The sequence below is a fragment of the Lates calcarifer genome, linkage group LG7_1, assembly GCF_001640805.2.
Source record: "Lates calcarifer isolate ASB-BC8 linkage group LG7_1, TLL_Latcal_v3, whole genome shotgun sequence".
In the NCBI taxonomy this organism is placed as follows: Eukaryota; Metazoa; Chordata; class Actinopteri; family Centropomidae; genus Lates; species Lates calcarifer.
Window position 1 is genome coordinate 5,068,129 of NC_066839.1, and position 12,668 is coordinate 5,080,796.

General features: G+C 38.5%; 1 protein-coding gene across 4 annotated transcripts in view; it reads right to left on the reverse strand.

The window, feature by feature from the left end:
• dtnba (dystrobrevin, beta a) overlaps window positions 1–12,668 on the reverse strand; it is a 36,148-nt gene that overhangs the window by 14,799 nt on the left and 8,681 nt on the right. For all 4 annotated transcript variants that reach the window (XM_018685111.2, XM_018685109.2, XM_018685105.2 and 1 more), the window contains exons 3-10: window positions 7,054–7,145; window positions 6,856–6,936; window positions 6,541–6,754; window positions 5,808–5,893; window positions 4,016–4,170; window positions 3,751–3,850; window positions 2,542–2,708; window positions 19–143 (exon numbers count right to left, since the gene is read on the reverse strand). In XM_018685111.2, coding sequence (XP_018540627.1) covers window positions 19–143; window positions 2,542–2,708; window positions 3,751–3,850; window positions 4,016–4,170; window positions 5,808–5,893; window positions 6,541–6,754; window positions 6,856–6,936; window positions 7,054–7,144 — 1,019 coding nt within the window. In that variant the 5' untranslated portion in view covers window position 7,145. The remainder of the gene's footprint in view (window positions 1–18; window positions 144–2,541; window positions 2,709–3,750; window positions 3,851–4,015; window positions 4,171–5,807; window positions 5,894–6,540; window positions 6,755–6,855; window positions 6,937–7,053; window positions 7,146–12,668) is intronic.

Here is a 12,668-nt window from a genome sequence, read left to right on the forward strand (position 1 = left end):
CGCGCTCTGAGGTCTTACACTATGTTGGCGAGGTTCAGCGTCCTCTCAGGCTCCTCCGGGTAGATTGGGTGCGGGGGCTCTCTGGACGACACGCAGCCCAGAGTCCTGCTCAGGGCTCGGCCGAGCTTCGTCGCCGGCGACTTCTACACAAACAGACACACACAGACAGAAATGTCAGGTCGACGTTCACAGGCTGCGTGACATTTACTGCAGCAGTGTTTAAAACAGCTGATAAAAATCTGTAAACTCTGATTCAAGTGAGCCGTTTATCTCAGCTGCTCCGGACAAATCGCAGCATCTGTTTAACGGTGGTGGAGAATTCTTCTTTAACTCGGCCAACTCCTGGATTCTCCCTGTTTTTAAACTAAAAATGGAGCTTATTCTGCAGCTGCATTTCTATATATTTTCTGAGTGATTATAGATGAGTAGGTGCAGCTTCTTTTCTTCATTGTTTCTTTAAAGACATGCTTGTGGTGACTTGCTGTCACTTTTTTAGAGACTTCTGTGAAATCTAATCCAACAACTCAGCCTTAAATTTTACCTTTACAACGACAATAATGCTCAGTTTTGAGCTGTTTCTAATGTTTCGTCCACCACATTTACAAACATGAAGGGGGGAAGAATATTAGAACACACTTTCAATATAATGCAGCTCATTAAAACACCACCTCTAATAAGGATTTAGCTTAAAGCTTAACACCAAAAATAAAGTTTAATTTCTGAAGCGACAACAACAGAACAAAACTAGTTGGCGACATCGCTGTGTTGAGTTTCTTTGTGCACGTCAAACAATCACAACTGAAACTGATCGTGTTGGAGCTGCAGCTGCTTTTACTGAAATTACTGCGACTCAGAAAAGAGAGAAGACGTCAGAGGAGATGTTGTGTACGACGACTGAAGTGACTGAGGCAGGAGGAAAAGACGATGCTACCAAGCGGACCAATTGAAAAACAATCAAATTTAACTTAGAACTGAATCCCTGCTGTGCGCTTTGTAGTGTGTTATATACGTTAAGTTACAAAGTCAAAAACTACTTAAAGCCAAGAGCTTAAAGATCAGAATGATATTTCGAGTTCTGGCCTCAGTTTCACCTTGTCTGAACAGACAAGTTTAAATTAAAGATGTAAATTACTGAAGGGAGGCAGGTAAACTGAGAATAAACAGTTGGAAATGAGATGCAAAGTCTGCAGAGGATTACTGGGATGAGTTGCCTGCGATGAAGAGATTCTGTCACACAGGCAGCAGCTGCACTAAGTGAAGAGATTTATTCCTGAAACTGAAACATTAATAGGACAAATTAAAGACTGAGTGATGAATAATTCAACAACTATTTTCAGTTTCCATCCATTAATATCTAATTTTTCTACACTGAAAACATTTTCCCCTTCAGGCTACAGCAGCTTTTTATGATACATCATGGTGATTTTATGAGACTGTGACGTTTCCATTCAGATTTTTGGATTTAATACGTCACAGATATCAGTGGTGGAATTTAATTTACTCAAGTACAAAACTGAGGTATCTGTACTTTGAGTATTTTCCTTTATACTTTTACTCCACTTCAGTTCAGAGGGAGTTTCTGTACCTCTTACTGCGCTGCATTTATCGGACAGTTTTAGTTACTCGTTGCTTTCCAGATTCAGACCTGAAGATCTTAAATAATAAAATCTTGTTCTTTATTGTAAATTAAACTACCCAACAGTTTATACAAGTTATTGTTATTTATAAAACTGACAGGAATTATTCTGATATTAATGTAAATCATATTTCATGATAAATGCCGTATTCTAATTTCAATTTTAATTTATTTTTAATCATTTTCAGGACTTAAAATAAACAAACTGGTACAAAAAATGTAAACATTAGCTCCACCTCAGCCAAATATAATAAACTGTATAATTGTCTATCAGCCATTTTTCTGTATCAAGTAATTTATACTTAAAGCACATTTTCCTGAAAAGATTTACACACTTTAATTAAATACACATTTAAATTGCAGAACCTTTACTTATAATGGAGTACTGTTACCCTGTGACATTAGTACTTTTACTTAAGTAAAGGCTCTGAATAGTTTTTCTACCACTGATAATAGTGATAATTAACAAAAAGTAAATATTTGGATGGAATATTAACTGTATTTAGGTACCGACTCCCTGTCCAGATTTACTGAGGAATATTTCCACTCTCTGTATAAACTGTGATGATCTGTCGCTGTTTTCATTGTAAAACCTGATTGTTATGATTTTAATCAGTTTAAAATAATCTGTCTTTAGCCCTAAACCAAGTCTTAAGACAGTTAACCTACAAACATCTGAAATAACAACAAAAACTGTCTCTAGTTTTAATCTTTGATTCTATTAAGTGTAGAGTTAATTGTTTGTTTTCTATGTTTTCTATAACATATCTACTTAAAGGCAGGCAGTTTTGTTTTTTTATATCATATATATTATTTCAAACACACACACACACCTGTACACACAGGTGGTGCCCCCTGGTGTGATAAATGAGTAATCACACACACACACACACACTCTGACTCACCCAGGACGAGTGCTCCTTCATCTGATGCTGGCTGCTGTGTGAGCCGCTGACGTTGCCGCGCCAGAAGCAGTTCTGGCAGAGCTGGTAACCACGGCAACGGAGGCAGCGGTAGCGGAAGCCCGTCATGCCGTTGCCGCGACAGTAGGAGCACGACACGGGATGATAGACTGGAGGAAAAAGAGAGAGAGAGACAGAACCTGTCAGCCATCGGCCTTAAAAGACAGAGACGAGTCTCACAGGTCAATAAAGAGACGACACGTCAGGACGTCAAGTCTCTGCAGGAAGACGGAGACAGGAAGGAGGCGGTTTGAAGTTCTGGATCCCTGATGGAGACGTCACTCAAGCCTAAAACTTTCTGAAACTTTGAGTGAAAATAATGAAAATTTGATCACATACCACCTTTTATTTCAGCTCTTCAGTGTCTCAAACTTGTTTTAGGATTGTGATAGAAATAAGTTGAACAGTAAACTTTATTAACACAGCTGACAGTAACAGTAACTGTAAAGATAAGGATACATTTTGAATATTAAACCTGCAATAACAGATTTTTTTCTGGCTTCTTGAAGTAGCAGGAATAAGCTGACATTTCATCAGCTTTAAAGTTGATATGTTGAACTTATTGGTAAACAGTCAGATCGATGAGAATTTTTTTTTATTTTGCTTTCTTTTAGTTGAAGTGTAAAGTCTTTGTTTAAGACGATTGTTGTTGGACTGTAATTTCTTCTTTCTTTCGAAGCCTGTTTTCTGCTGTAGGCATTTTCAGTATAAAAAATAATGACTGATCGATAACTTTTCTCGTTAATTTTCTCAATGATCGATCAGATGGAGGCAGTAAACAGCTGTGAGAGTGAACCAAAACAGTAAATTTATGGACCGGACAGCTGAACAATGAGCTAAAGACTTTAAAATTTAAACCTCTGTAAAGCCAAAGGGAGGCTGCAGATTCAAGAGATAATTCTCTATACGTACATTATAACACTGTCGTAAAATATCGGTTACAGTTGCTTTAAATTTATTGGAAATAAAACAAAATCTTAAAAATAACTACAAAAAAATACCAAAAAAAACAAAAATGTGTAAAAAACAAATCTTGAATTTCAAACTGAAGATCAAATAAATGTGAAAATGCAGCTGATAAAGACGTTTATTTCTACAGTACAACTACATTTCAGCTGATTTGTGATTTGTTTATACAGTGTGTGTCTGTACCATGCTCCACGTTGGCCATGCGGTGTATAAGAGGCAGCCAGACGAGACACTGAGGAGGGTCTGATACGATGTCCAGGAACATGTTGAGCATCACCCTCTTCTACACAACAACAACAAATAAAAACAAACAAAACACTTCAGAGACAAAGAACAAAACTGGATAGTTTCAAGTTATAAAACACAGCAGGCAAAGAAAATAATTCTTACTATGACCCATAAACTATGAAATGAATCACTGTAATTGAAGGCAGGTGTGTGTTCGTACCTGTTGTGGGAAGCATGAGCGCGCTAATGTGTGTGTGTAGCCAAAGGACGGTCCTTCATGTACAGCGGTGGGCAGCTTGAGAGCCTCCCTCAGGAAGCTGTCGAACTTGGACTGTACCAACACACCGCTGGAGTCAGATACCTGAGAAAACACATCTACACAAACACACACATAGAGTTAGAGAAGGTATTATATTAACTTATATACATAAACGCTACATCCTTAATCGTCTAAATACTAAAATTTAATGATGCAGGAGGCAGATTTCTGTCTCTAAATGGGAGGTGAGTCTCCATTATGTGACTGTGTGAACAACAAGAGCAGGTGAATATCAACATCTAAACAGCAGCATTGACGTACGTTTTCCACAAGGTGGCACATATGCAACATGTATATCTACTGTATTTACATGCTGAAACTCTTTGCATAAAAATTTATCAGACATAAATGTGGTAATAATGTGGGTAATATTTGCTGTAAAATGTCCGTGGATGTCATAGATTCATGTTTGCTGCTGGTCAAACGAGTTATAGTCACTTTCCTGGAACCAAATATCAGTAAATATATAACTGAACTAAATAAAACTTCATCTTTTGAGAAGATAACATATCTACTTAAAGGCAGGCAATCAGTATCTGAAAGAATCTGTGGGAATTAAAATTTGGAAGATAACTTACTTTATAACTTTATATGCAAGATTTTCTTACCAAAAATGGCAATGGGACATGGACTAGTAATTTGTGACTCATGAGGAGCCTGTTTTTTCTGCTTTTAATTTGTATTTCTATTTATTTTTATGCATATCTGTGTGTTTTCATTTTTATAATCACGTGGAGGAGAAAAAGAAAAGAAATCCCAGGATGTAATCATACATAGAAAAACACTTTAGAATATACATCAGAAGAGCTCACAGTATTAATATTATTAAAATATTACAGTATTCAGAACACACAGAGGTGTAAAAGCTAAGTTTTTATTTTGAAATCTAAGATTGATTTTGTATTTTTAATGGGACAGCAATATCAGGCAGCCATAACAATATAAAAAAGTTACTTAAATGGAATTAATCACTTATGTTCCACTTTAACATAATGCTGCATGTCTCTGTTGGTGGGAAGTCTGGATAAAACTCCTCATCTCCATCAACACGATCATAGTGATAAACATCTGGCTGCTGGAATCAGCAGCAGAAAACATGACAGGCTTTGGAGTGGGGCTAAAACGAGGCTAATTAAAAAATCAGAGCAGCTGAACGTGTGGTTTTGATGATAGAAACCAAAGAGATGTGTGATTTTTCAGCTTTTCAGTTGGTAACAATCAGCAGAACAATACGCAGCCTGGTCACTGAGATCTTTATTCATGCAGAATGAAGTTTTCAAGCTAAGTTATCAATGTTGTTTTTCTCCTAATTCATGTGGTTGTGAAACAATTCTTTAAGTTTCTGGCTTCTGGTTGTTTAACTGTCACTGGTCTAATTGTAATTCATCTGTCATGACCCCAGAAGTGAAGCCAAAACATGTTGATCGCCCCCTGGTGGTTGCCCCCTCTATGTTAGCATGAGGAACATGGGCCAAACAAAAAAAATAAAAATACACGCCAAAGAACTCTTTACCAAAGATGGTTTCTGTTGATTTAAGTTGTTCATTTTACTGATAAGTTTGGTTTTAATTAGGTATGTGATGCTATAAAAAGCACTGTCTCTGGCTCAGGTTTCTGGGACTGCTGAAGGTAATTCTGGTGAATGGGAGGAAGTTGATTTATGACAGTCGTGATGGTGCCGGTCGGTACTCACAGCGGAGTTTATCTACCAGCTTCCCTCCACACAGCATGGCCAGCATCGACTTCACAGACAGCACTGTCAGTCTGCTGTCTGGTTCACTAGAAAACACACAAACATTTGACATTAAACCCAGTGTGAGAAATACAAAGAGGTCTCAGGGAGTCTCAGACTTCCTAGCAGATTTTACGTTAGGCAGCATGTGCCAGCTTTTGGCCGCTATCACGTGTTGTTGTCTATTGTGTGTTGTATAAAATATGTCGACAACTGAAAGGATAATAACTGGTATTTTTGAACCTGGACCTCCTCTCTCACGTAAATGATTGATAGGGACAAAAATCTTTGGAATGGGTGCAGTTTTGATCAAGAAAAGTGTACCTGGCAATTGCTACCAGACTCCATTGACAAAAACAGTCATTTTACAGAGCAGAAAACAAGAGTTGCTGGAATACCACTGCCCCCATCTGTTAGTTTGTTTGTGTTAGTGTGTGACTTTCAGAGGTGGAAGAAGCATTCAGATCATTTACATAAGTAAAGAACTGCACAGTAACTAACAATCTAACAGGTAGTGGTATTCCAGCAGCTCCAGTGTTCTGCTCAGTAAAATTACTGCTTTTGTCAATGGAGTCTGGCTGGGATAAAAAGCGATGTTTCTGGTTAACAGAGAGGTCTCTGTAGGAATCACACCTGATCAGGTACTTGTGTACGCATGTTTATATAGAAAACAACAGCAGTGACTTCTCTGTACCTGTCGACGGCAGCCAGTATGAATTCAACTAACAGGACGGTGCTCTCTTGCGGGTTGATGGTGTGCGTGGTGGGCAGGCGCTTGCTGAGCTGGTTGAACAGGGAGGACACCAGGTTTTCCAGCCTGATCACGGAGATGCCGGCGTTCAGCTCGACGGCGTTCAGCCCGGCGTCCCGCACCGCCTCGATCACGTTGTATATGTCGATCAGATGCACTGGAAACGAGAGGAGACAGAGTCGGTTCGTATTTCTGTATGGTTATGTTTCTTTATTTTTACATTTTGAGGTGTTAAAACTTTACAAAATGTTTACTCACAGTTGCATCTCTTCTGTATGAATCTGAGCTTACAGGCTGTTCGATATGTAGAAAGACAAATGGCATGGAAGTTCTGCTCCGCTGTGAAGAAACGAAAACGACATTTAGAAGCTAATTTAATCACAGGCAAGAATCGCTGCACTGTTGAAAAAGCTAAAACCCATCCTGGGTTTACATCAAGGTTCAAAGGTCACTCACCAAGCTCCACGAAGATCTGCCTCCCCTCTGCTCCTGCCATCGTCGGAGCCCCCCTCCCTCTGTCTCTTTGGCCCCCCTCCTCCATCACCATCCTGCACGAAAAACACAACTCAGCATTAAAAAAACTCTCAGTATCTGGGTTGAGAAAATCTAAACAGCACAACACAGTTTTAATGTTTCACGAAGGTGGAAAATATTTTTTTTTCCTGCCTTGAAAAGAACTGATGCAATAACAAGTGTAGACCTGTAATCATTAGACTTTCGACCAGTTCGGTTTGTTGCAGCTGAAACTGAATATATATCTGTTCACTGTGACCTCCAGAAAGAACAAACCTGCCGGCTGCTGATGCTCCCATGCACTGACAGACTATTAACAGGCTTTCATAGGAGTTATCATTTATTATTTTATTTTATTTTTAGCAAGAGGTAAAACACCGGGCTCAACCACAGACCAAAAAACCAAACTAGAGGAAGTTAGGGTGCATATATGAAAGTAAAAGCACAAAAAAAAGTTTGTAGATAAATTCAGATAAATTAGATATTTCCTTTTATACAGGAACACACTGGTAGAGAGATATAGTGATGTTTCTGTTGCTGGAATTAGTTTGGTTTATTTTAGGTGAAACGATAAATGGCAGAAAAACTATCAAGAGCAACTATTAATATAATTAATTCCCTGTTTAAGTGATTTTCAAGCAAAAACGACAAAATTTCCATTTTTCGAGTTTTAATTGTTGTAATTTGCTAGAATTATTGCTTATCTTAGTTCTATATGACAGTAATTTAAACATCTGAGGAGTGTTGACTGGACAAAACAAATCAAAAATTGCGAACAGATAATAAATAAATAATATTAAGTATAAGAAACAACAAAAGCAATAATATAAAGGCATTAAATCACACGATATAGAACATATTCAGTCTTTAAAAGCAATATATGCACATAAAAATAATCAATTAATCCAGATAATAATGAGCAGATTGTTAGCTGCATCCCTGTTTGACTTCTTTGACAAAAGACCATGCTAAGTACTAAATAAATGTTGCAGAGTGGTGTGTGTTTTATCTGCTGTTCTTATCACAGGCGTGGTTTCTCCCATGTGCAATACATTGTATGTATGTATGTACATTGTTTGGCGCTGACTCAGCACACGTCCGTTTCAGTGTAAAGGAGGAAACACGGTCAACAAAGACGACGAGGAGACGTCGATTCTTCAAATGCGACTAAAAATTCAGATAAACCTTCGTTAAGGGGAAAATACAGCTTTATTTTTACACACAGGTCTGACTGTACGCATGGCAACACACACCCCACGCTCGTATATATACACACACAAACTAGAGGCAGGGTCAGGGAGAGAGTCGATTCAGGGCCACCAGAGGATGAACTGAGTGCTCAGTAAATAAACACATTAATGAGAGCAGCTGATGAAATCTGACCTGTGGGCTGCCATTTAGACAACTTAACAAGAAAAAAGAGAGAGGGAAGGAGGGACTGCGGAAGAAAAGAGAGACAGAACAAGAAAGAAAGAGAGAGAGTTAGCTGTCAACCCGCCGCTGTCAGGTGACACAGAAAACACCAGAGGATACTGGTCACCACGGCAACGGTTACACTACACCACAAGACTGAAACACACACAAATATTTGCATTCCTTGTATAAATGTGGTGACAAGCCAAACCCCAACACACACACACACAGTACACACACACACACACACACACACACACACACACACACATTCCAGAGAGGATTTGAAAGCTTCCCAGGAGACTTCATGCTTCATCCAGACAAAAGGACTCCTCTTTTCAGTCACTTTCACACACTCACAGCAACACACACTCTGCATCTTTATACAGCTGTTTCATTACCACTCTCTCACTCTCAGACACACTCCACAGGGCTGCTGATGCCGGCTAAGTCAAGTGCAAGTGTGTGACAGACCACCACTTCTTCGCCGTGTCCTTGACTCATAAATGCAACACAAGCACGGAGGACGTATCGTGTTACTCGGCCTGTAATCTCCATTTTGAGACCACTCACACTGCAAACACATAGATGAAAACTTGGTTCATAAAAACTGGCATCTTGCTCATACAGTTAGCATCATCCTGATTCCTGGTTTGGATTATTGCAGAAAATAAACACTGTGATAAACAAAAGTTTGTGATATTTACATGTTGTCTTCACAGATGAACACCACTGTTCTGATGTTTGAAGCCTAAATACAGTCACCAGAAGTAAAAAGCTAATGTTAGGCTATAAACCAACGACACCACTAAACTTCCAACTTGTCATTTCATCTCTTCTACAAAACCCTTTCTTCTTAGAAAGTTAGTGATAGTTTGAAAGAGCGACAGTAGAAACACGAGGCTGTAAAGGTGGACTGGTGAGTAGATGGGTTTTCACGTTAACGTCCCCGACAACCTCTGTAGTCTCATTTAGCCTCCTGTTAGCAACCGCCTTTTTTTAAGACACGTAAAAGCTTAAAAAAACAACAGGTGGGGTATTTTCTGATGTATTTTATGTCGTAAAATAAAACGCGAAAATGTCTTGAGCTTGTGTTAAAACCACAGACCTTATTTCAGGCATCTAAACAGACACCAACTGACTTTGGGACGAGGGAACAGGAAGTGCTAACATGCTAACTCACTTCCTGGTTTTAAGGGCTCATTCCTGCACCACTCTATACAGCTGTGTTCCATAAACTATCGTGCAGTCATGTCCGTTAGTCAGCTAGTTGTAGTTAACTGTGAACCTGTGAAGCTAACATTAGCAGAGGACAGCACGTCCGTCTAGCTAGCACTTCTATGCTACGCTAGCTACTGAAGGTAAACTATACACACGCTGATTTTGCGTCCGCTAAAGTGTTTGTTTTCGCCACTGACAGCCTCAGATTGTTACTGTAAGAGTCTGACAGCATTATAGGATAGAACTCCTGCGGAGACAGACCTTTTTATTAAGAGTATGATCCCTTTGTTTACACTGAAAACACTGCTGTATATCACTACCAGACTCCATTGACAAAAACAGTAATTTTACCGAGCAGAACACAGGAGCTGCTGGAGCACTGCTGCCTTGACCTGTTAGTCTGTTTGTGTTAGCGGTAGAAGAAGAAGCATTCAGATGTTTTACATAAGCAAAAGTACCACACAATAACACAAACAAGCTAACAGATTAAGGTGGTGGTATCCCTCCAACAGAAACATCACTATATCTCACTACCAGACTCCATTGACAAAAACAGTCATTTTACTGAACAGAGCACGGAAGCTGCTGGAATTTCCTAAGCTAAGTTATCCGTCTGCTGGCGTCATATTTACCTAACAAACACGAGTCGGGTACTGATCTTTACATCCAGTTCTCTGCCAGAAAACAAATAAAGAAAGGCAGCTGAGCATGTGGACGTATGAGAGTCGCTGAAGTTTTATTAATAAGACTCGTTATGAAGAGCTGTTTAGAGTGGATGTGACACGAACCAAAAAAAGACATATGACTGTTTCCAAAAGTCTCTCTTGCTCATCAGTTATAACCCTGGACTACCATGGTGAGTAAACTGTTATTTCCAGCCTGGCCTTGGTGATAACTACTCTGTCTGTCTGTCTGTCTGTCTACATATAGCTGACATGGAGGAACATTTGGTGTGTGAGGTTTGCTTCTTATTTTAACTCTGAAAGCTTTAAACCATCGTAGATATAATTACCCCCTCCCGAAATTACCCCCAACTGTGTCGGAGGGCCAGGAACAGCTTAGCTGCAGTTTTCCCAGTTACTGGGTTGAAGTACAAAGGTTGGTCACTGGAAATTCTTTGGGTTTTTTTTTTTTAAAAAGTGACGTCCAAATCAAACAGACTTTCACCAATGTCCCTGCATCAGCAGCACAACTGCAGCTATGTGACACCAAAAAACACAGGTTGAATAAATCATTTTATCAATAAGGCATCAAAAAACAGCAAAAAATTAGCTTTATTAATGATTTACCACATCCCAAGGTGACATCAATTAAATTTAATTTAATTTACTCTCATATGTGACAAAGAAAAGCATAAAAGCTTCACATTTAAGAAGCTGGAAACAGGAAGTTTGTCATTTTTTCTTTAAAAAATTATTAAAACAATTACTGGATCATCAAAATATTGTTTTCCATCAGTTAATTAATCAATTGATGAAAGCAGCTCTAAATGCCACTTTGATGCAGTTTGAGGTTTTCATGAACTTTAATTAAAATACACTTTTAAAAGGATAATTCTCTGTTACACTCAGTATAAACTACAAATCATTTATTACTTATTCCAAAGGTATTAAAATATTATGAAAGTGCTTATTAGCGGCTGAGAGCAGAAAAGTGTTGGACTAAGTTTCTTCTTCTCTTAGCTAGAAAGTTAGCTTTGTGCTCTGTCATCAAATTTTTTTTTAATGACCAAATACAACAGAAAAAAAATGTCATTTTGTCTGATTTGGTTTGTGTGCAGCTTCAATTTGATTCTAGAGTCTAGCATCATGCTAGCTGCTCTGTTAGCCATATGCTAACATCAGAGTGCTAACACGCTCACAATGATAATGCTAATATGCTAAGGGTCAACAGGTATAGCATTTAGTTTAGCATGTTAGCATGTTAACATCTGCTAATTAGCATAGTATAGTAATATAGTAAAGTACAAAGTAAAGCTAATGCTAACAGGGATGTCATTAGCTTATCTGGTCATCCTTGAGTACAAGTAAACAATTATCCAACTAGCAGGTTGTTTTACTTTTACAGCAAACAGTTATACAAAGAACAATACAACAAAATAATATATAAGGTCTTAAAAATGCTAAAAGAGAATTACTTAAGAGGAAATTTAGTAATTAATAAGTATTGTTAACAGTTAAATGATTCTATTTATCTGTTATATCGTGACAGATTCAGTCAGCGCCTGCATATTTTCTTTGCGTTTGTGTAATGTGTAATTCTGTCAAACTGTTATTTGCTGTTGTTTTATTTACAGTAAACATGCATTGTGATGTGATACATCAGTGTCTTGTGATGAGAAGTGTGCATGTGAAAAAAAAACAATTTAATAAACAAAGAAACCAAAGTTACTACAGATATTCACGAGGGAGACGTGAACATCTGCACTAAATTTAACAGTAGTCCCTCCAATAGTTGTCGAGATGTTTAAGTCCGACATCAAACTGTTGCTGCTATTAAAACACAAAGTCGTTACATTAATTGGGCGGGTAATAAAATCTTTGTTTTACTACCACACTGCTCACAGAGTGACTGCCATCGTAGAAATAAAACACACAGTGGATTCAATGCTGAGGTGATAATTACATAAAGAGCTTTGTTCACTGAATAAAAACTATTACTGAATCATGACGTGGAAATAAAAGCCTGTAAAATTAACGTGACTGACGACGTGAGGAGGAGCTCTGTCTTTTCTACAAACTACAGCTGACTGCACGTGTGCTGCTTCCCTGCGTTTCGTGTGGGTGGCGACGCATGCTGCCGTTGCACCATGGTGTTTTATTGTGGTCGACATTTGCTGAGCTTTACGGAAAACAAACACACAAACAACACACGCCGCTCTGAAAACACACACCGAAGCAAAGCGACACACTCCCTGTCTTCTA